This window comes from Sturnira hondurensis, unplaced genomic scaffold, assembly GCF_014824575.4.
Source record: "Sturnira hondurensis isolate 20B ecotype Veracruz unplaced genomic scaffold, ASM1482457v3 Scaffold0011253, whole genome shotgun sequence".
NCBI lineage: Eukaryota > Metazoa > Chordata > Mammalia > Chiroptera > Phyllostomidae > Sturnira > Sturnira hondurensis.
In genome coordinates this window covers 1,993,745-2,016,896 of record NW_028083884.1, presented here as the reverse complement: position 1 = coordinate 2,016,896, position 23,152 = coordinate 1,993,745, and the positions used below count along the sequence as shown (strand labels likewise).

At 43.8% G+C, this 23,152-nt stretch overlaps 1 protein-coding gene and 1 pseudogene across 1 annotated transcript in view; one reads left to right on the top strand and one right to left on the bottom strand.

Annotated features, from left to right (window-relative positions):
* Positions 1 to 6,315: 6,315 nt before the first annotated feature.
* LOC118996271 (small nuclear ribonucleoprotein E-like) lies at positions 6,316 to 6,578 on the bottom strand (annotated as a pseudogene).
* Positions 6,579 to 11,383: 4,805 nt separating this feature from the next.
* Positions 11,384 to 23,152, top strand: part of INPP5F (inositol polyphosphate-5-phosphatase F) — a 69,130-nt gene continuing 57,361 nt past the window's right edge. The window contains exon 1 of the mRNA XM_037059635.1: positions 11,384 to 11,685. Coding sequence (XP_036915530.1) covers positions 11,589 to 11,685 — 97 coding nt within the window. The 5' untranslated portion in view covers positions 11,384 to 11,588. The remainder of the gene's footprint in view (positions 11,686 to 23,152) is intronic.

Genomic DNA, 23,152 nt, shown 5'->3' with positions numbered 1-23,152 from the left:
GATTAGGACCTCATAGCTTCCTAATTATCCAGCTGGCTATGGAGCTTTAGACTGACATTGAAATGTCAGATGAGCAAACTGAAGCAGTCCAGTATCAGGGCTGGAAGCTGTGCCTTCCTTGAACTGACTCTTTTCCTCATGCCCTTCAGGGCGAGGGGCGGATGGGGCCAGTCCTCTCCTTTAGGCCTTCAGAGACCATTCTGAGTGGATACTACCTGTTTCCTTGATTTGATCTCTGCAGTTTTTGAGTGTCTGTCTCCTGTCCCCCTGTAATCCCAGTCCCAGTCTGATGTCTCCCAGTCCTTATTTAGAAAATTCCAACCTTCCCAACAGATTGGAACCCGTCCTCATCTCCCCAAGTATTTACTACTTGGGCTTCAGCCTGATATTACTGAGGATGTTCCTTTGTTGGCTGTGGAGTGTGTGTGTGTGTGTGTGTGTGTGTGTGGTGTTGTGTGGTGAGAGCGAGCTTGGGTTCCTACAAACCAGGGAAGAACTGAGGTGCCTTGTTTCCAGGGAGTGGTTTGACCAGAAAGGGCTGTGGCCAGGCTCCTTCTGAATCACCTAAGGTCAAGCACAACGTGCTACCTGGAGCGTTACATTTCCTCCCAAGAAGACCTAGTGTGACATCACACGATGAAAACACTCTCTTCTTATGGACAGCACTTTCGGATCCACTCCTGGAACAATCTGTAACTCCAGCATCATTGAATCAAAGAACTCTTCCTCCCTCTGTTTTCACGCGAAGGGCTCCACACTGACTGGGAATAGCTCTCTCTCTGAGTCACTCGGGATGAATGGTGCTATCTTTGTACACGCTGTTTCCGATCTCTAAATTTATCTCTCAATAGAAGTGAGTATGTAGGGTGTGTGTGGGCTGGGTGTGTTCACCCAGCTATATGACTGTTAATGAATTAGAGAACTGGAAAGAAGCAGAACGTATCTCTGCATTTAGACAGAGAGGAGGAACTACAACCATACGAGAGAACGATCAAAGAAGGGAGTACATACCAAGAGAAGGCAAGGAGCAGGCCCCCAGCTCCCCACCTCTCCCATAATGTAGAAGCACAGAACACTCTTTCTCGCGAGGGTTGGAAGCAAGGTTTGTGGCACCCGAAGTTTTTTAAAATAGGGAAGGTCCCCTTTGGAAGGAAGAATACAAAATAATGAATACAGAATTAAGTCTACGGCTTTGGATGAAATCGAAAATCCTGAAGCTTAATCTTTATTACCTGCAGGGCAAATCCTCCGTCTCTAGTAGGGAATCCAGACCAACACCCTACTTCTATTCTCGTGATTAGTTTCTATTACTCCCATCTCCCAGTGATGTGGTTCCAGGTGAAAAACATTTGAGTCAGGTGTGTGTGTGTGTGTGTGTGTGTGTGTGTGTGTGTAATATCAGGATTCTAAAGTATAAATGCTATTTAATGTTAGGAATCTATAATGATAATGTATAATGTTATGAATTTGTCAAATAACCTGAGATCTAGAAACTTCACACATAAAGCAGATTTTAAAAAATTACAAAATAACATTTCTATAACACTTTATTGTTTAGGGCACTCTTTCAAAGACTTAACTTCACTTAATCCTGACAAGAACCTTGGAAGGAAATTGTATATTTTATCTCCATTTTACACGAGGGAGACTAACTTTGGAGAGTTGGGAGATTCGCCCAAGTATGTAAGGCTCGGGTTAAGAGAGGAAGAGGGGTGGGACCCGGGGTTTGGCACTTGCCATTATGGACCCGGTGGGCGTAAACCCTGTTGGCAAGCACATCTTACAAGGGGTAGAGGAGAACAAGAGGAGAGGGTTCATCTAAACTGCCTGTCTCTCCATCTCGACCCTTCCTACTTGTCACTCTCCATCCCCTTGGATTTCTCAGCTCCAAGCTTGACAGGCAGAAGAGTCAGTAATTTGCTCTGAATGGGGGGTGGGGGTGGGAAACGAGGGGAAAACGAGGGACTTCAGACACCTTGGGGAATGCCTACCGATCCAGAGCTGTCTGTTTCTGCAGGCGGTTACCTGTCCCCAAGCTTGTCGTTGTCCTCTGAGCCAGACACTCGAATTCCAATCATGAAATCACAGAAGTCCAGATACTAGTCTGGGAATTTTGAACGTGAGGGCCCAAAATAAAATTGTTTACGAGCTCCCTTTTTTTCCCCCCATTCAAAATGAAAATAGTTTTACCGAGTTCCAAGGGAGAAATCAGGTTCCTGCTGGGGCGGAGGGATAAACTCCCGCCTTTCTCCACAGCTGGAGAGCTTTGTGGTTTAGCCTCCTGCTATCTCTCCCCTCCCCTCTCCCTCCCAAGCAGGACCAGGCCCCTCCAGGGGAAATAGTCCTAAGAGGTCAGATTTCACCACTGAAATAAAAAAGGAATCTAGAGGGCCATTTGGCCAGGAGAGGCATGGGAGTATCTGTGCTGTATGAGGGCAAGGGTGAGAAGTAAAGAAATAAGATAAAGAAAAAAAACCCCAAAATTAAGGGGTGTACAGTATTGGGGAAACACACACAAGGGACCTCCACTTTCTCAAATTATTTTTAATTGTATGGAATGGATCTTTTTAAAATCTCAATGTTGCTCCAGACTGAACCCTTTGCATTGGAGCTTTGTAAGCATTGGCCCTACAACCTAGAACCCCTACTTGATTAAGTTATAGAACAGCAATGAGAAATAATGCATAATGTGCAGACAATTTAAATGTTCATATCTCATCATATTCAAGAAAGAGCAACAGCACTCTGCTTCTGAAACCAGACTGAGGTCCAGCTTTTAAAAATATATTTGCCACTTCTGCACCTGGTCTCTGGTCGCCCTCCCTGAGCCTCACTGAAAACACTATCTTGAAGATTGCAAATCACATTCCACTCTTCACTTCCCCCATCTATGCTCCCCCACTCCCTTTGCTCATCCAAACAGCCTTCCCCCAACACACACCCTTCACTGGGCTTCCTCCAGTTCACTGAAGAATTGCTGTAAAATTGAGAGAAAGGATGGAGCAGTATTAGGAAACCCAAACCCTATCTTTCCCTTGAAACTAAGGGCTGATTTTACAAAATGATGGAACACTAAGATATTATTTTTCTTTATTTATTTTTAAATTTTATTTTATTGTATTTTTTCCTATTAGCATTTATCCCCCCCCATGCCCTCTTTCTTATTTTTCTTTAACCAGGAGAAGAAGTAATGGGTTTAAAATCTGATTTTTCCAAGGATGTAAATACCAAGTTTCTACAGAAGTAATTTTGCCCCTGTTGTTTTTCTGGTGCAGAACAAAGCATTCCTTGAAAAATCTCTAATGTGATTATCTAACAGGAAGCATTTTGGTCATTGTTATTGATTTGCGATGGTACAGACCCCAGAAGGCCATCAGGCTGAGAATTAAAATTGGCAGAGAGGAAGAACAGGCCACAGCCACTCCTGTGGTTTAGAAAAAGTGTTAAAGAAAAATACAAAAAAACCTCTGTTTCTTACACTCCATTTAAAAGAGTATACAGTGCAGAAAGATGGCTTATGTACTTACCTACACCTCACTTTGACAGCATTTAAGGTATTAGACTTCCAGTCAGGATGTCAGCATAGGTAAACATGGCTCATCTCACACTACAACATCAAAATTGCAACTAAACTATAGAACAACCATCATTCAGAACCATCAGAAATTAAGCTAAATGGATGTCCTACAACTACAGGATTAAAGAAGAAACCACATTGAGACTGGTAGGAGGGGTAAGAATGTAGAACAGGCTGGTCCCACACCTACATGTGGTGGATAAAAATCAGGATATCTGAGGAGTGAGGGGTCCCAGCCCCACACCAGGCCCTCCAGCCCAGGGTTCCAGTGCTAGGAAGATAAGTCCCTGTAAATTCTAGCTGCAAAAACTGGTAGGGATTGAGACTATGAAAGATAGAAACTGCTGGCATCTGAGCCAGTTTCTCTTAAATGGCCCCCACACAGACTTAATCAGACTTAGTCCCTCTGAGCTCCAGCATTGGGGCAGAGATTGGAAGGCATCAGAGACATACATGGAGAAAGTGAATTGCCCATCATCAAGGTGAGGGTTGTGGGGCAGTTTTCCCCAGACAGAAGTGCTGGCAGAGGCCATGGTATCTTTTCTGAGCCCTCCCCCAACAGAGCCAAGGGCAGGCAGGCGGGTGGCATATTTGAGACTCCATCCACCTGACTATCCCTGTTTGCTTCACCCTGATGATTCCCTGAAGCCTGGCCCCACCCAATGTCTGGGCCCACCCAAGCTGTTTCCAGTGGCTTTTCCATACAAATGGCTTGTCTTGGATTTTCTTAAATTCTCTCAAACAAGCAGCATCTGCCTTTAGCAAGCCCCATGCCTCTACCTAAGTTGCCCCAGGTCTAGCACCAGCAGCAGCTGGCCTTTGTACATAGCTTGGCCTCATCTGGGCACCTCCAAGCCCAGCACAAGTAGCAGCCATCTACAGATCCCTTCATAGCTTATGCTGTGTGACCCTGAACAGAACACAGGGATGGCTGACCTTGGATGTGCCAACAGCAATCAGAGCTCAACTACAATAGGAGGGAGTACACAGCCCACGTGGTGCATGTACCTTGAGTACCCAGCTTAGGTAATAGGGGAGGCAGTCTCACTAGACCCTATAGGACACCTGCTACACTAGAACCAAGCTTGGGAAGTGTAGCAGCTCTACCTAATACACCAGAACACACACAGGGAGGCTGCCAAAATGAGGAGACAAAGAAACATAGCCCACATGAAAGAACAGAACAAAACTCCAAAAAAAAAAAATAGCTAGGCATAATGGAGACAAGCAACCTACCAGATGCAGAGTTATAACACTGGTTTTAAGAATGTTTAATGAACTTAGTGAGGATCTCAACAGCATAAAAAAGATCTAGTCAGAAATGAAGGGTACACCAATTGAAATAAAGAACAATTCATAGCGGAGTGGATGAAACCAAGAATCAAATCAGCAATGTGGAATATAAGGAAGCAAAAAACAACCAATCAGAACAGCAAGAAGAAAAAAAAGAATCCAAAATTATGAGGACAGTGTAAGGAGCTTCTGGGACAACTTCAAATGTATCAATATTCCCATCATGGGAATGCTGGAAGGAGAAGAGAGAGAGCAAGAAATGAAAAACTTATTTGAAAAAAATAATGACAGAAAGCTTCTCTAACTTGGTGAAGGAAATAGACATACAAGTCCAGGGAGCACAGAGAGTCCCAAACAAGATGGATGCAAAGAGGCCCACTCCAAGACACATCATAATTAAAATGCCAAACATTAAAGAGAGAATTCTAAAAGCGTTAAGAAAAAAGCAGTTAGTTACCTACAAGGGAGCTCCCATACGATTGTCAGCTGATTTCGCAAAAGAAACTTTGCAGGCTAGAAGGGACTGGCAAGAAATATCCAAAGAGATGAAAAGCAAGGACCTACAACCAAGGTTACTCTACCTGGCAAAGCTATCATTTAGAATCAAAGGACACATAAAAAGCTTCCCAGAAAAGAAAAAGCTAAAGGAGTTCATCACCACCAAAACAGTATGACAAGAAATGTTAAAGGGTCTTCTTTAAGAAGAAGAAAATAAAAATGTGAACAACAGTATGGCAATAAATACATATCCATCAATGATTGAGTCTAAAAAACAAACAAGCAGAACAGAAACAGAATCATAGATACAGAGTACGTTTTGATGGTTGCCAGATGGGAAGGGGGTTAGGGTTATGGACAAAAAGGTGAAGGGATTAAGAAGTACAAATTGGTGGTTACAAAATAGTTATGGGGATGTAAGGTACAGCATAGGGAATAGAGTAGCTAAAGAACATATACTCACGACCCATGGACATGGACAATGGTGTGGGGATTGCCTGAGGGAGTGGGGGCAGTCTGGGTAGAGGGGGCAAAGGGGAAAAATTCGGACAGCTGTAATAGCATAAATGAAAAAATATTTTTTAAAAAAGATATTAGGAAATCTAAAAATAAGAAGCTGTGTATGAAGCATAAAAATAGCTAGGTCTGGAACTCCTGGCTTGTCAAGGCAAAATGTTCTAGATCCTTAGGTAATAAGTCACATAAATATATCTTTTCGGTTGTGGTGGAAGAATGAGTTTTACACACATGCATACACACATGTGCAAGATAAGTATAATTTTTAAAAAATAAAAAACAATCCCACAGGATTTATTGTCATCTGGTAATAACATAAGGGTGATTAAAGCAATATGAATAAATGTTTAAGAATTCTACCCCAACAAAGGACACCTAAAAAACACAGCCTGTGATAACTTTGCAACAATTTCTCACTTTATTAGCCATTCCTAGTTAGAGACGCTTTGGAACAGAGTAATATTGTCTGACACAGTTGTTTTCCTGACTCTGTTTTAGAATGAATCTCTTTTGCATCGTCTAATACGGTTCATATACTCATCAAAACCAACGATACAGTCCTCTATCCGCATGTTCACTTGCTCCTAAAGCCACACCTGAATCCGAGATCTATTCTGCAAGTATTTGAAGATGAGGTTGATGGGCTGCACCATCACCTTCTGTACTTTTAAGCCCTGGCCAGAGCATGCCATGGTGGAAGCTGATAAAGACCACACTAACTTATGCCTTTTAAAAGTTTTTTTTTAAAGATTTTATTTATTTATTTATCTTTAGAGGGGAAGGAGAGAGGGAGAGAAACATCAATGTATGGTTGCCTTTTGTGTGTCCCCTGCTGGGAAATGGCCTGCAGGGAACCGACCAGCAACCCAGGCATGTGCCCTGACTGGGAATTGAACCGCGAACCTCTGGTTCGCAGGCTTGTGCTCAATCCACTGAGCTACACCAGCCAGGGCTAAAAGTTTTCTTTTAAGGCATTAAAAGCACATGGTTATAAGCCCCTGGCTGGGTAGCTCAGTTGGTTAGAGCATCGTACAAGTACATCGAGGTTGTAGGTTTGATCCCTGGTCAGGGCACATACCAGAATCAACCAAAGAATGCATGAATACATGGAACAGCAAATCAAGGTTTCTCTCTCTCTCTCTCTCTAAAAATTATTTGCAAAATGACAAGGAAAAGCTTCTACTCTCCCTTTATTCCCGATTGCCTTCCACCGCCACATCTCACCTCCATTTGCATTCCTCAGAGGTAACCACAGCTAGTTGTGTTTTGTTTCAGAATGTTCTGGACAAATAAAACATAATCTCTATCTCATCCTCCCCTTTTAAAATGCAAATGGAATACTTTAAAATACTATTCTGCAACTTGGATTTTTTCTATTTAATGGTATACCTTGGACATTTTTCAAACTAGCTTACTTAGAACTATTTTTTAATTTTTAAGATACTTTTTAAATTTTATTTTTCAATTACAGTTCAAATTCAATATTTCGCAGTAGTTTCAGGTGTATAGCAGAGTGGTTAGACAACCACATACATCACAAAGTGTTTCCCTCAATATTTCCAGGACCACCTGGCACCATACCTAGTTATTACACTAGTATTGACTATATTCCCTATGCTGTACTTTAGAAGTCTCTAATTTTTAAACTGTCTTATCTTCTTTTTTAATTGAAAAGTAAGTGCATAACAGAAAGGAACTGAGAAAGCTGGCTGTCCACAAATATGAAATTATCACTGTAGAAGTCTTTATCTTTCCTCTGGAGGGAGCTTAAATGCAGAAAACACATTTCATTTTTCTTCTCTCTCATACTCACAGAATTGTTCTAGCTGGTTTAAACAGTAACTTGGGTCCTTGACTATTTTATCAGGCCATACAATGAAATAGCCAGTACTTTTTAACCCCCAGAGCACAGAAATGGAGGAACGATGGTCTTCTTCATTAAACAAAGTACTCTCTCTCTTTTAGACCAATGTAATGGTCCCCTGAGGGACTTTCCCACTTTCTGTTCTATGTTTGTTTAATTTTATATGCCTCAATGCTCCAAAGTAGTAATTACAATTTCCAATTATCCCTGATAAAGTTACAGGAGGAAGTTGCACATGGTCACTGGCAGACAAATCCACCAGAAATTGGCTGATGTTTGGTCAAGTGTAACAATGGGCTTCTGAGTGTGTTGGGCCCTTAAGCACCCCAACTGCTGACGTAAGAAGTTAGCAGCCTCCTGGAAGGCAGAATATGTTTTTTCTTTAATCTCTTCTTTGGGAGATTTCTCATATACAAAGAAGACTGAAGAAAGTTCTTCTTACATACAAGGCTGTGGTCAAGTGTGACAGGAGATGATGTCAAAAGTCAAATTGCAGTGAGGATACTAGATTTTTAATCAGAACCCCAAATCTGAGAGACAAATGATAAACTTGACATTGAAGGCCAAACTGGTCATCAAAGTTGAGTCATTTGTCATCATTATTTGAGTAGGTTTAACTATGTGGACTCATTTCCTCATGTTCCTTGATTTCAGGGCTGGAAAAACCCTAGTGATCATCTCTCTTAATAAATAAGCAAACTGAGACAAAGAGATTTCGTGGCTTGGCTGAGAGCACACAGAACCGGCTAGAACCTAACACCCTGGTGAGCATACTTAAATTAGTATAAATATACCACACATGTAAAAGAAGATATGTACGATGGTCTTCACGTTTAAAAACAGAACAGCATCATAAACATTGCACTATAACCTGGGTGACACCATCCGAGGGCAGGATGGCCTTGAATTAGGAAGCTGGATGGGAGTGATGAAGATAGGGAGGCCAATCAAGGAGAAACTTCAGGACACCTGACAGGCAAGCCAGCTGAGGCAGTCGACTGGGGACCTACTATCTGCCAAGGCCAGAATATTTTCTCTTTCACTCGTTCTGCTCCGCCAGGCCAGGGCTCTACCTACCTCAAAGTCAAGCAAGTATTTAGAGCAAGATGGAGAGAATGGTATACGACTAGGTCAGATCGACTCCAGGAAATTTTTCCTTCCGTTTTTTTCCTGTAAGGACTCTGCTTGTTAATTCTGGATTTACAGGTAACCAACCCCTCACAATGGTATTGGTTAAGGGTTGGTTGCTCTTTTCTGCTAAACTGCTGTCAGGTAAATTTTTGCAATTAATTTCATGGGAAATAGTAGTGCTTACCTCAGACACACATTAGAATTCTCTGGGGAGCTCTGAAAAAAAACAACCTGATAACAGAGCCCACCACAATTAAATTCTGGTTTATTTAGTCTGAGATCAAAACATGGGTAGGTTTGAAAAACTCCCCAGGCCCAAGTGGTCCTAACAGCTAGGGTCAGAACCACTATAGGTTTAAAACATCAGGCAAAGTTTCAGTCAACTAAGCAACTGCTTTGAAAGTTACAATAGCATTGTTTTCTTTACATCTGGCAATGTGATTCACTAAAAAATAATGAAGTCACTTGTAGAACATTCTGTCTTCATAGGGCTTTCTCATTATGTATCACTTTTGCTGAGGAAAGTCAATATATGACTGAATTCAACCCTAGATCTGAAACTGATGGTTCCACTGAAACTTCTTACCACCTTATTTCTATTTTCTACGTCTAAATCACATCACAGTGATTTGATATGGTAATTATTCCCCGGGACTTTTATGTTGCGGTGTCTGGGCAGCATAGAAGGCATGGTACTTATCAGAGATTCCAGGACATTTTTGTCATCATGGGACTTTCTGTGCTATGGAAATTCAACAAAGAAATCAGTGTGGGCTGGAATAATTAGTAATGTGTAACTCCTTCCTGTGTCTGGGTCCTTTCACTTTGATCAAAGCAGAGGTAAAAATCATTACCTTGCTTTTCTGGTCTCCTATTTTGTCTTTTTTTTCTTCTCTTATAAAGCAATGTTTAAAAAAATTATTTTAGGAAGAGTGAGAGACAGAGACAGAGAGAGAAAGACACACACACACACACACACACACACACACACACAGGATCAGTTATGTCTACCCAGTTTTCAGATTTTCAGCCTGGGTGCTGCCAGAATTTTTAAAACATACAATATGTGACTATTTTAGTCCAGGGCACTGAACTCTTTTCCCTTAGACTGTCAAATGAAAAAATGACAACAGCTAACTCAATGATAGCCATGTGATGTGAATGAATCAAAATAACACCTATTTTTCTGTCAGATTGGCAAAAAATACATTTTCTGGTGTGCCACAGAATTTTAGTAATTGGCTTTTATGGGTACCATGAGATGAAAAAGGTTGAAAATCGCTGCTCTGAGTCATTAGAAAAGGCAAGAGAGAGGAGGAGGAAGGCTCACTGATTTATAAACCTGGCCGTGTAATGAAAGGCCATTTAATTCAACCACCACCTCAGACCAAAAGACCTTCCCGAAATGATCCAGGTAGATTACACCTGGAACCGGGCCTGGAACTGGGGCCTGACTAGCACAATTCTGTTCACGAAGCCAGCTAGCCCGAGACAGACACCTGTCTGTGGCACCGCGGGCAGAACCCGGTCCCCCTGAGTCAGGCGGGCCGGCCTCCTTCCTTGTGGCCTTTGGAACCGAAGCCCACTCAGGGCCTCCTCCTTCCATAAGAGGTTCTTCAGCTATCTTGCCCTTGTCGGACTAGATCCATCCTCTTCATTAATTGACTTATTTTATGAAGCGTTTTCCGATCCATCCTGCTCAATTTGGGACACAGTAGTTTCTGACTTCGTTCCTTCCTCCCGGCTACTTAGAGCCCTGCCCTACTAATAAGTAGTGTGTTTTCTATTGTTACACGCTCCTCGTTGACGTGCACTTATCCAATACCTGCTGTTGTCAACGGCCTCAAGGTTCTAATAGGAAATGCCAAAAGAAGACAGCCCAGCTTTGACAGAGAGCCTGTCTGGACAGTCTCCGACCCCAGCCCCACCCCAGCCCCACGGCTGGCTGGCCGGGTTGTGCGGGAAGCTGGTGCCTGCGGGAAGGAGTGGGTTTCGAGCTGGATTTAGGAAGTTGGTCTGGCCTTTCTCAGGGCCGGTGAAAGGCACGAATAACCTGCTGGCATGGGAAGGGAGGCCCATGAGTGGGCTTCGGTTCCAAAGGCCACAAGGAAGGAGGCCGGCCGGCCTGACTCAGGGGGACCGGGTTCTGCCCGCGGTGCCACAAGCGGGCTGGCCATCCGGCCCGACCAGCGTGGGAGAGGGAGGCTGGGGAGGCTGGGGAGGCTGGGGAGGCTGATGAGGGAGGAAGAGGACCCTAGGGGCAGGAGCCGGGGCAGTAAGCCCGGGGGAGTAAACTCGGGGAAAGCAGGAGGCACGCAGGCGGCCGGAAAGGGCAGGCGCCAGCGCAGAGGGAAAAGAGGCGCGGCGCGGCCGCAGCCAGGCACTGGGAGGAGCCTGGCAGGAGTCGGGGGCGGGGCCAGGCGAAGGTTGGAGCCGGGGGAGGAGTCAGGGGAGGAGCCGGGCGGAGCCGGACGAGGGGAGGAGCCGGGGGAGAGGCCTCTCCAGCCAGTGCAGCTGACGGTCGCCGCGGGCCACCGCCTCCGGGGCGCGTTCTCTCGAGGGTCCGGCCGCCTGGGCGCTACCTCAGCCGCCGCTGCGAGGGGCACGGGCTCTGGCGGCCCCGGCGGACGAAGACGCTCCGCGCGCTCCCCGCGGGCCGCCGCCGCCCGGGCCCGGGGGCCGCCGCCTCCCTGAGCTCCCCGGGCCGGCATGGAGCTCTTCCAAGCCAAGGACCACTACATCCTGCAGCAGGGCGAACGCGCTCTGTGGTGCAGCCGCCACGATGGCGGCCTCCAGCTTCGACCCGGTGAGGCTGGCGGCGCGGGGTCACCCTGGGCCTGGCGGGGCGGGGGGCGAGGAGGGGGCGCGGCTGGGCCCCTCAGCCCGCGACCGCGGAGGGCGCCGCCTGCGGCCCAGGAGGGCGCGGCGGGCTCCGCGGGCACGAGCGAGAGCGCGCGAGCTGTCATAATTTCCTGACGGAGGGAGCGTTCGCCTCTTCCCTGCCCCTCCGCGGGGACAAAGGGCCGGCGACCCTCGTCCCTCGGAGATGCCTCGCGTCGAGCTCGGCGGGGCATCCCCGGGAGGGCGGGCCCGAGCTGCCAGCAGTCGGGGTCCCGCCGGCTGCCGCCGGAAAGTTCCGAGCGAGGAACCCCTGGCCTCAGAGGCCTCCTCCACTCCGAGCGGCCTCTGGCGCGCCCTTCGCCGCAAGTTCTGGGTTCGAATCCCGCCCCCAGGCCAGAGGCGACCCCAGGGCAGTGAAGCGTGCCGTGGGAGCCTCGCTCTGTTGACACCTGTTTCTGGTCCCTTTTTAACGGCGTGGTTCGTTCTGGTTACCCCACAGGCGTCGGATTTTAAAGCCCCTTTCCTTTGATTTGTGTCGCAATGAAACTCTACTGTAATGTCCAACTTTTAATATTTTTGTGTGATTCAACGTGGGGCGATGCGGCATGGGTCATGGGTCCGTGTTTGGGGTCAAGGAAGCTGCCCTGAGACGCCGAAGTCGGCGGGGACCAGTTCACGTTGGGAAAAGCGGTTCGCGATGGCGAGTTAAACCGCAGCCGGGCCTCGACACCGACCGGCCAGGGGCCCTGGCAGCACCTCCGCCTCCGGGGTCGTTGGTCCTCTTCCTCACCTCCGCAGACGTCTTTCCCCGGGGAAGTGAGAGAAGAGAGCTCGTGGAAGAAACAGAGCCTTCCAGATTTGCTCACGTGTAATCTCGGCAAAGGAATTCCGTGGTAGGACTTGAACCGTATAAAAGGTCCAAAGGAGCTTTTCGTTTCGCAGCAGCTACCTTTGTGGGATGGTTTCCAGGGATCTGGCCCTTCGAGTATCACTCCCAGGCCCCAGGACAACCTTCCGGGGCAGGTGTGGCAGGTGGCGTCGCCGAGGTCGCAGGGGGAGCAGAGCTGCCACCCCCCAAAAACTTTGTGTCCGAAGGCCTGTGCGCTGCTTTGCTGGGAAGGAAAGCTGTGTTTTTCCTGACTCTCTCGCCAGTGTGCACTGTTTCCTCTTTTCAGAATGGAGGAGAAACTACTGCCCCCAGATAAGGTTCTTGATGATTCTGGGACAGAAGTTGTTGTCGATTGGCTAATTTTGGCCAGCCTCCAGCCGGTCTCCTTTCTCTGTTTTTCCTGATATGACTATTGTGCCTGGCTCTCCCCCATCCCCGACCCCCACCCTCGCCCCCAGAGTTTGGGTGAGGCTCCAAGTTTAGCTTGTGGCAAGGGAGGTGGCAAACTTGCCCAGGCTGTCGAAGAGCCGACTCTGTAGGTAACGATTTACAGCTGCAGGAACTCGCGATCCTGTCCCGCTCATGGGCCAGAACACTGGTCTGCACCTCCTTTCCTCAGCTATGAAATGACGGTCAGCTGCTTAGTCCTGGTCCCTAAGGAAAGTTGTTCGGAACGATGCCCACTAGTTCAGTGTACGTCTTGTTCGGCCAGGGGTCGACCTCGATGTGTTTCATGAGAGACACTCATAAAACCTCGTGGCCTCACCTGTGAATCTGGGCAGTGAGCTGGGGGATGCATAAATAGGGTGGGCTGCGTTGCCTCCATTCGTAGGGCCACGCTCTTCTTTCTCGGAGCCCCTAAGATTGACAGACGTGAACCGAGCTGGCGGAACAAGGTGGCATCACAGGAGATGCCATTCATCTCTGAATAGGAGAGGTCTTAGGTGAGTCGGTGGTCATTCGGTTTGGTCCGCTCGGTTTTCTCATCGAGGGAGGTTCTCCTGTCCTGGTGGTCGTTTGTGGGTTAGTCCTCTCAAGTGAAGCCCCTCCGCTCTTTCCAGGACGCTGGCCAGCGCCTTCTCTTTCTTTGGGAGGGCGCTTCAGCCTGTACCTCCGAGCTACAGAGCTCAGCGAAGACACAGATCTGAGGCTTTTGTGGGTTAGGAAGATCCACCGGGTAACCTGGGCCCGGATTTGGGGTTAAGCAATGTGGTTTGAGTTACTGTTTATACATCCAAAGTCCACACCTGAAGGCAAATTAAAACTTTTTTTCCTACATAAAATGCCTGTAGCCTGTGCAATTACATTTAGCTCACTTCTTAGGAAGTAGTCAACCACAGACTGAAGTAGATTGAAAATCTAGAGGAAGGAAGAGGCCACTGTATTTCAGAAGCAACAGCCTGTTTTGCTCTTCAGGTGTCCAGGTAGACCCAGTGAGCAAAGAACCCCATGCACTTGACCAAATAGTTCTCCTCTCCAGTACTTAAATCATTTTTAAAGATGGGCTATTAATAATGGTATTTTAATTGGATAAGTGCCTTTCAGATCTTTTTCTATAGAATCACTTAAAATTCTTTTCATTTATTGGGACCTTTTCCCTCTGCTTTTATGGCCAGTTTTACTCTTATTTCTAATGACAGCATTTAAACTCATGATTTCCAATTGGCTGTTCAACTGAATAGATTACTGACTGAGTTCTTTGTATCTTTTCCAAATGGCCATATTATAAGACCAAAAAAGCCTGTGGGCATTGTGTGTGGTTTTTATGTTTATGTTTATTGAACAATCTGAATCAGGCCTTTGTTTTGTCTTAGAGACATCAGAGAATCAGCATTGATATTAAAGTTAAAATGGCCAATTTCTTATCCTGGAATGCTTGTTACTCTCAGCCTCGTTTCCTGCCTCGTGTATCCTGTGAGACCCATCTCGGCCGTCACCGCCCCTGTGCTCACCCCAGCCCTCATTCCGGGGGCAGAGCTATGGTCACAGTAAACGCATTACTGTGTACTCAGGTGCTTTATACACCTAGTGCACACTTTGATTATAGCCCTTACTGAACTGTGTAATAATAGTTGTCATGCGTTTTCCTCAGGGGACAGTGCATTTCCCAAAGGCAAGGGCCGTACTTTACTCATCTTGGTATCTCAGGGCTCTGGAGTGCTTAGGACACAGAAGGTATTTTTGGTTGAGTTGAGCTGAATTAAATTTAAATCAAAATTTTCTCTCAGTAATATTGTTGCCCTAAAAATAGGATGTTTCTTGTATTGTTTATTGCTCATTTTAGGCCCTGTTTTGAATATCTTCTAACTGGGGTGGAAAATCTTTGTCCAGCTGGGTGAGGAAAGAAATGAGAAAGAAGGTGCATTTCCTCTTGTGTGTGTGTGTTTTTCCTATCTGACTTAACATTACCTTTAAAAAAAATCTTTGACCCTGACCCGTGTGGAGCTCAGTTGGTTGTGTGCTCCTGCATAGAGAAAGGTCACCGCTGATTGATCCTCTGTCGGGAAACATGCGTGGTTGTGGATCTGGTTCCCAGTTGGGGTGCGTACAGGAGGCAGCCAATCGGTGTTTCTCTCTCTCTCTTCCCACTTCTCTCTCCCTCTCTCCCTCTCCCTTCCTCTTTCTCTACAATCAATAAAAAAATTAAAGTCTTTGTATTCCTTATCTTTAACATTGTTTATTTTTCCTATTTTTTCTTTCTAGTTGAACAGTTGAGAGTATTGTTATTTTTTCTGATGTTTTTATTTTTTTAAGCATAGTAAGTAGTCTGTAGCATTGCTTTTTGGTGGTTGCTTATGTCTATTGCAAGGTGGCCACTACCGAAAAACATCTAGGTTGTTTTATTTTCTACCAGGGAAAGTGATAAAACACTGTGTAAACATTCAGTAATTTCCTGCAAGTGGAGTTTTACTATCTGAGAGTAAAGATTGTACGATGATTTAAAGACTTTAAAAGGAATATAATAAAGTCTTCCGTTGGGAAAGGGTAATATGGTCTTATCTCTTCAGCTTTGAAACTGTTTCTACTGCCCTGTGTCTTTGTCTGATACGACTGTGTTATGTAATTTACCAAAAAGACGTGACGTGTCTGGCACACACATACCATTCATAAACCTATACACTAGGGAGAGAGAGAGAGATGATACTCCGGATGATGAATACTGGTGAATGTTTTTTGAGGGGATACTAGCTATCAACTAGAATTTACAGAAACATAAAAAGGTGTTTCTATTCTTAGAGTTATTTTTTGAAAATAAAATTTTTAGTATGTCATATGAAGTTAACTTTTTTTGAATGAGAAATTATAATTGTGGAATTGAAATCCACATAGAAGCTTTTTATCTCTTTTCAGGATCAATCATATTTTATGAAACTATATTCAGTGTATTTAGAGTTTTGTGTCATTTGGTATTTACTTTGACAAAAAAGATTTTGAAATGTGAAAAAAACCACATTTGCTAAAGAATCACAAATTACCATGACAAAATATAATAGCACATTTTAATTTAAAATTTAATTAATAAATATATTGTAAAAATCTTTGTTCTTCTTGTTGTTGAATGACCAGTTTTTTTCCTAGTGGCTTTACTCTTCAATTCCTTTAAAGTAGCTTAGCAGTTTTTATACCTGGAACTACTTTTTACCCCATGTTTTGTATTTCTGATAAGCTGTTGGTTGATCATATCTGTGTGTTTGTTTTTATGAACATTTATTTTTAAGCATTTATATTCCCTCATCTTTCCAAAGTTTTTTCTTCCTTCTTGGGCTAGAAAGACAGACAGATAGACAGAGTCTTTCTAAGAAGGCAGTTGACAGTTTTTGGATTCAGATTTTGTAGACGGAGGGAAATTTTTTAATATACTGTGTTGTCTACATTGCTAAATGAGATTCATAGGAGTTAATAACAACTTTTATTTATTGAGCATTTTCCTGAATCAGACACTGTATCCCCACAAACCTCAGAAGGGTTTATTATTATCATTGTGGGTGAGGAGACTGAGGCACAGAGAGGTCATGCGTTCAAGTTCACAGAGCGAGTGGGAGAGAGTCGGGCTTCAACTCAGCATGTGACTCCAAAGCCAGATTTCCCTCAATATTGACACAGATGTTTTATACACCCTCCTACCTTCTTGACTATGAAATGATAGCATTTATATTTTAATGGATAATACTGAGATGTATCTTTAGCTATTATAATCATTGTAGTATAGCCTGAATAGAGAATTATGGCTTCTCATATGTCAAAGCACAAACACTGAGGGAGGATCAATATAGAAAGAAAAGGTTGATAAAGGGTCTACAGGTTGGTTCTTTGACCCAACACCTACCCCGGACTTCTTGCAAAATTAGTTTATATGGTTACAGGGGATGTTGTTATGTAATAGATTGACTAGTTGTTTTTCCAGTTCCAGTCAGTTTATCAGGTTTCTCTTCTTAAGTTTTTAGAACATCTGCAGTTTGGGGAGGGAATAGATACAGGGTAGATCTTTGTGCAGAAACATTGATAAGTACTGGATAGGAACTATTTCAGCCCGTGATGAGCAACCTGAAGCCTTTCTCAGTCTAGCTTTGCAAGAGCCCTAGATCCAATTTCACAGGCATCTTTTCAGAGCCTACAAAGCAGAGAGGGAATGGCTGAGAAAAAGTCTTTAGGGCAACTACCTTCAAAGAGGGCAGGTATTTTTGTAGAATCATTGGTTCCTAAATGCTCTGTTCTGACCAGGTAAAGCCAGAAACTGGGGTGCCCTGGCAGCTTGGCCTTTCAGGAAACTGGCCACATGGGTACTGCTCCAGGATGCCCAGCAGAACGGCTACCCCTTGTCCTGCCTGCCCAGCCTGATTCGTCCAGAGCAAGGAGGAGAAGATGTAGATTCATCTCCATACCCCTAGCACCTGGCCCACAGCAGGCCTGCTGTAAAAATTGTGTTGAATGAATTGACGTAATACTAGTCCCTGGATGGCCCTCTTTGAGCAGCAGAGAGGTTGTTGGAAGGATTAAATGGAGACTATAACAACAGAAGGCTAGAATGCTGCCTCTCTTGCTAACTAAAAAAATCGTGGTAATTTCTCATTCAGTAAGGTGGGGAATCTAACTTCTAGGTCTGGGATTCAGTAAACTTGTTCTCTTTTATTTTAAACTTTCTTTTTTCTGTTAAGATTTTACTTATTTTTAGAAAGAAGGAAAGGAAAGGAGAAGAGAGGGAGAGAAACATTGATGTGCAAGAGATACATTGATTGGCTGCCTGTTGCATGCCCCCAACCGGGAACCTGGCCCACAACCCTGGCATGTGCCCTGACTGAGAATCAAACCAGCGACCTTTTGGTTCGCAGGCTGCCACTCAGTCCACTGAGCCACACCAGCCAGGGTAAATTTGTTCTCTTTTTGAATGAAAGTAAATGGGACCCAGAGACATTTTTATTTTTCTTGAATTGGCTCTTATACAAAAAAGAGAAAAGAAGAAAGTTGATGATTTTGGTTCTTGTGATTTATGACAAAATGAGCTGATGTATTTGCAGATATATGTTAGACTATTGGAAAAATCAAACTAGTTTGTCTATGCTATTTATTGATTTAGTGAATTCTCAGAGCCATAATCTAACCTTGGTGTGGTTTTGTGGGGATTTAAATGTTAGATCTTTATAAGCTGTATTACTGTCTCTGTGTATCTTTTTGTTAACTTCTATTTCTATTCAAGTATGTTTTAAAATGTCACTCTTTAAAATCTAGCATTACAAACACAAGTCTGAGAAGTAACAGTAATGTCATAGAACTGTAACAAAAATTACTTATTAGCTGGTTAAGTCATAATCATTATATGCCAACTGACCAGAATTGAACTGAAAAGAACATTTGAATTAGATTATGTTTAACAAAATAGAGCAACTTAAAAAAAATACCAGTTGCTGTTGATCTTAATAATTATGTATAAATAGCATTTTAAAAGTGAAGATAAACACTGAACATTTAGTATTGTAGTACTGTCACAACTTATATTGGTAGTATCTTAATTAAATCCCATGCTCTGTTAGAATGACTCACTTTCTGGTTGCTGTGAGACCCTTAAAGGAACTGCTCATTCAGAAAAAGCATACACTGCTGCCTGCTTTCTTTGGAAAGGCTGGTTGAATGAAATACAGGTTGGTTTTAGGTCAGAGTTCCTTGGTGTTTTTTCTTTTAAGTTATTTCATTTTAATTTCAGGTTCTTTCAAATTTAACCTTGCATTTCTTCCACTTGACAGTGGGATGTTTAAAAGTACATTCATCCCGGGCAGGTGTGGCTCAGTGGACTGAGTGCTGGCCTGCAAACCAAAGGGTCTCTGGTTTGATCCCCAGTCAGGGCATGTGGGACAGGTACCCAGTTGGGGGCACATGAGAGGTAACCACACATTGATGTTTCTCTCCCTCTCTTTCTCCCTCCCTTCCCCTCTCTCTAGAAATAAATAAATAAAATCTTGAAAGAACAGTACATTCACTTTCTTTATAAATCTTATTTTTTGAATCAGCTTCCACAGGTGTCCAACCTTTTGGCATCTCTGGGCCACACTGGAAGAAGAATTGTCCTAGGCCACATTAAATGCATTGCGACACATAATCACAAAGAACTCGCATAATGTTTAAGTAAGTGTACAGTTTTGGGCCACATTCACAGCCATCCTGGGCTGCATGTGGCTTGTAGGACGCAGGTTGGACACCCCTTATGCTGAGCTGAAATCCCAAAATCTCTGCAATGGTCATTATATACAGTCTGAAGCAGTTCATACCATCTAACTGAAATATTAGGAAATTTTAAACATACCCTATGCTTATACTTTTAGTTTGCATGTATAATAATGATGCTCACAGTGTCATTACACATTGCTTTAATGGCAGGTATAAATGTTTTTTTCTCCTCCAGGCAATAGCTGTGATGGGCAGATCTGAGTTTAGCCGAGTTATGGTTTGCCAGTCTCCCTTCTGGGCAGTTGTGCTTCTTGACTTCCAGGATTTGTCTCTCCTTCTTTAGTAGCTATTGCACTTGTCCTCCTTTGCAGCTTTCAGAAATTCCCTTTTCTCAAAGAAGCACCCCCCTCCCCCCTTCTAATTTAGTATTCTATTTCTCCTTCCAAATATATTAAAGCTGAATTTCTGTGTAATCATTTACTTATTCTTTCAGCAAGCATTTACCGGAAGACCTGTCTGCTGGGCATTGTGCCCAAGGGAGAAGATGGTTAAAACACTGTCTGCCCTCGCCAAGGACGCGGCCCAGGGTGGGAGAGACATGCACAAGCCTTTAGAGTAAAGATGCTGTGACCAGGCTGCAAGTGGGGTTCTGTGCGAGATTTGAGCTGGGTTTGAGGTCTCAGTGTTTTGTTTCTTTTCTCCCAAGATGGTAAAAACCTCTTTTTTCCTAAGAAAGAAAACGGGAAGAAAAGTGCTCTTTAATTTTATTCTGTGAAGTTTCTTCCAGCTGTAAGTAGTCTGATCGTTTCTCTCTCTGAGTGGAAAGCTGTGGAAGAAACCGGCTCTCTGTACTTGTGAACTTTTATGGGGGTTTTGTTTTTTGCCAGAAATAACTGTTCTTATGTTCAATGCCTTCATTCTAAGTGGGTACTCAAAACAACAAAACAAAACAAAACAAAAGTTTCTGAGGACGAATAGTGTCTAACGGGCCAGACTGCAGCAGTGCAGGGCTTCCGGTCGTGGTGGTCTTTGCCTGATCCGGTAGCAGTTCTTTGTTTGACCAGAGGGTGGGTTTGAAGGCAAACTTTTTGTTGGTGAGGACTTATGGGGACAGAAGGACTATGCAAACAATCCTAGATGGAAGAGAGTAGGTCAGTTTTGAACAAAGTTTTCCAGGAAAGCTAGGAAATTATTTAATGATGGAAGTGCTAATTTTCTGTATCTCAGTTTAAGAGCTCTAAAATGAGGGAAGGAAAATACCAACTGTTAGCTCAGTTGTGCCCTCATTTGGCTCTCAGAATTCTATTTCTGAAAGTTATGTCAAAGGATAATTTTTGGGAGAGCAGAATGTGAGAGACATATTTCAACACGTTGCTATGTTTCTTGGGCGATGCATTATGAATTTATCCAAAGATTCATTTAATCCTTGTTTGAACTGGTTATATTTTCAGCCTCTTTAGGTAATGCATTTGGGAAGTTGTGACTTAAGCTGTACTTCCTTTCACTTATTCTCAAACCATGTCTTTTAAACATGTGTCCCCTGCATTTTTATTCTAAATGTGCTGTAATCTCCACACCTCTCATAATTTTATATGTATCCATTAGGTTTTCCCAGGACCTAATGACATTATTTGATCTTTCATGAAAGTCTCTTTCTTTAGTTATCTCCTGTTCTCCTGTTCTTTTTTGAGTTGCACTGGATCTTTCTTGAAATGTCACTACTAGGACTTTCTTCTTCAGATAGAGAACAACTCTTGGTGTAGAGTTTAAAAATCAGTTTCTAATACCCTTCGTGACTGTGATCACAGCTTTGTGCCCCCTTTGCTGCACTGTAATCAGGTGCCTCTTTTAATTGAGAAGTCTAGATATTCTTTTTAAAAAGATCTCATTTTTATTTATTTTTCAAAAATCGATTTTATTTATTTATTTTTTTAGGGGAAAGAACAGAGAAAGAAATGTCAGTGTGTGGTTGCCTCTCGAGCGCCCCCTACTGGGGATATAGCCTGCAACCCAGGCATGTGCCCTGACTGTGAATCGAACCAGCGACCCTTTGGTTCACAAGCTGGCACTCAATCCACTGAGCCACACCAGCCAGGGCAAAAAAAGATCTTATTTATTTTTAGAGAGAGGGGAAGGGAGGGAGAAAGAGAGGGAGAGAAATATCCATCAGTTGCCTCCCAACTGAGGACCTGGCCCTGCAACCCAGGCATGTGCCCTGACTGGGAATCAAGCTGGCGACCCTCTGGTTCATAGGCCCACACTCAATCAACTGAGCCACACCAGCCAGGGCTAGACCAGCTTTTATGCGGCTGACTATATTATGAGATCTTTATGCAGTTTATGGTGATTTATTACATGAAAGAGTTTAAAGTTGTACATGGCACAGCTATCATCTTTGAAGCAAACTGATAGGTTAAAACAACCTACTCATGCACATTCCATCCATTAACTTATAATTACTTAGACTAGTACAGTAGTTGCCCCTTATCCGAGGTTTCCCTCTCCTCAGTTTTAGTTACTCTCAGTCAGCTGAGGTCTGAAAATATTAAATAGAAAATTCCAAAAATAATTATAAGTTTTAAATTGTGCGCTGTTCTGAGTAGTGGAATGAAATCTCACACTGTCCCTGCCCATTAGTCACTTTGTTTATCAAACTGTCGAGGTCCTGTAGTGCTTGTGTTCAAGTAACCCGTATTTTACTCAGCAATGGCCACAAAGTGCAGGAGTAGTCATGCTGGCAACTCAGATATGCCAGAGAGGCCGCACATTGCTTCCTTTAAGTGAAAAGATGAAAATTCTCTTTTTTCAAGAGGAATGAAAAAAGTCATATACTAAGATTGAAACAAGGAATGAAGAAAGTCATATACTAAGATTGCTAAGACCTATGATAAGAATGAGTCTTTTACCCATGAAATTTCCGGATTTATAAATTAAACTTAATCACAGGTATGTATGTATAGGAAAAAATTAAATACAGGGTTCTGTACTATCTTCGGTTTCGGACACCCGCTGCCCCACCCCACCCCACAATAAGGGAGACTGCTGTAATTCCCAACTTGGCTGCGCATGAGAGTCACCTGGAGGAGCTTTACAAAATACCTGTGCCAGGGCCCCACCCTAACCCACTGAGCCAGACGCTCTGAGGGGTGGGGCCCAGCCATCAGTATTTTGTAAACCCCCCAGATGATAATCAGGAGCAGCCAGAATGAGCAGCCAGTGAGTTGGTGTTCACACTGGGAAATCACCAGCTGCTAGAATTTCTAAATTGGATTAGCTCTTTAACTTGCTGAATGCCAGAAAATCATCACCATTAGAGTGTCCCAAAAACTGTGTATCAAATTTTGCATTTTTAAGATGGCTCCTAAATCCGAATATTCTTTCATCTGTTTACCCTGACCAGTTCAATTCCAAGAGCTGAAGCATAGATAGGCTAACAATTGGAACTTTCAGTTCCTCCTTTTAGAACCCTTTTCCTCATCTGACTTTAGTGATTGTCTTTTCAGACCAATAATATCCATTGTCTTTAGCAGGAAATGAGACTTGGGTCTGATTATTTATGTGTACCCTGGCACCACCACCCTGCCTTTTTTTTAGGCAAATGAAACTGTGCATAAAGTTCAGCAAGCAGTGAAAAACCCATGGTTGTTCTTGGGCCGAGGGAGTGTCGTCACTCTGGGCTCTTGGAGTGAATGACTCATGCTCTTTGCAGGCACATAGTATTTAATCACTTTCTGTGTACCAGGAAGAGGAGGGCATGTGAAAATAGAAGCCGTGAACTGCCGCATGAATCTGGAAATGTTGACCTACTGGGTCAAATAATTGAGCTTATGACCAAATAGTTACATCTTTTGGTGTACGTTGCTGTAATTATTTCACTAATTAA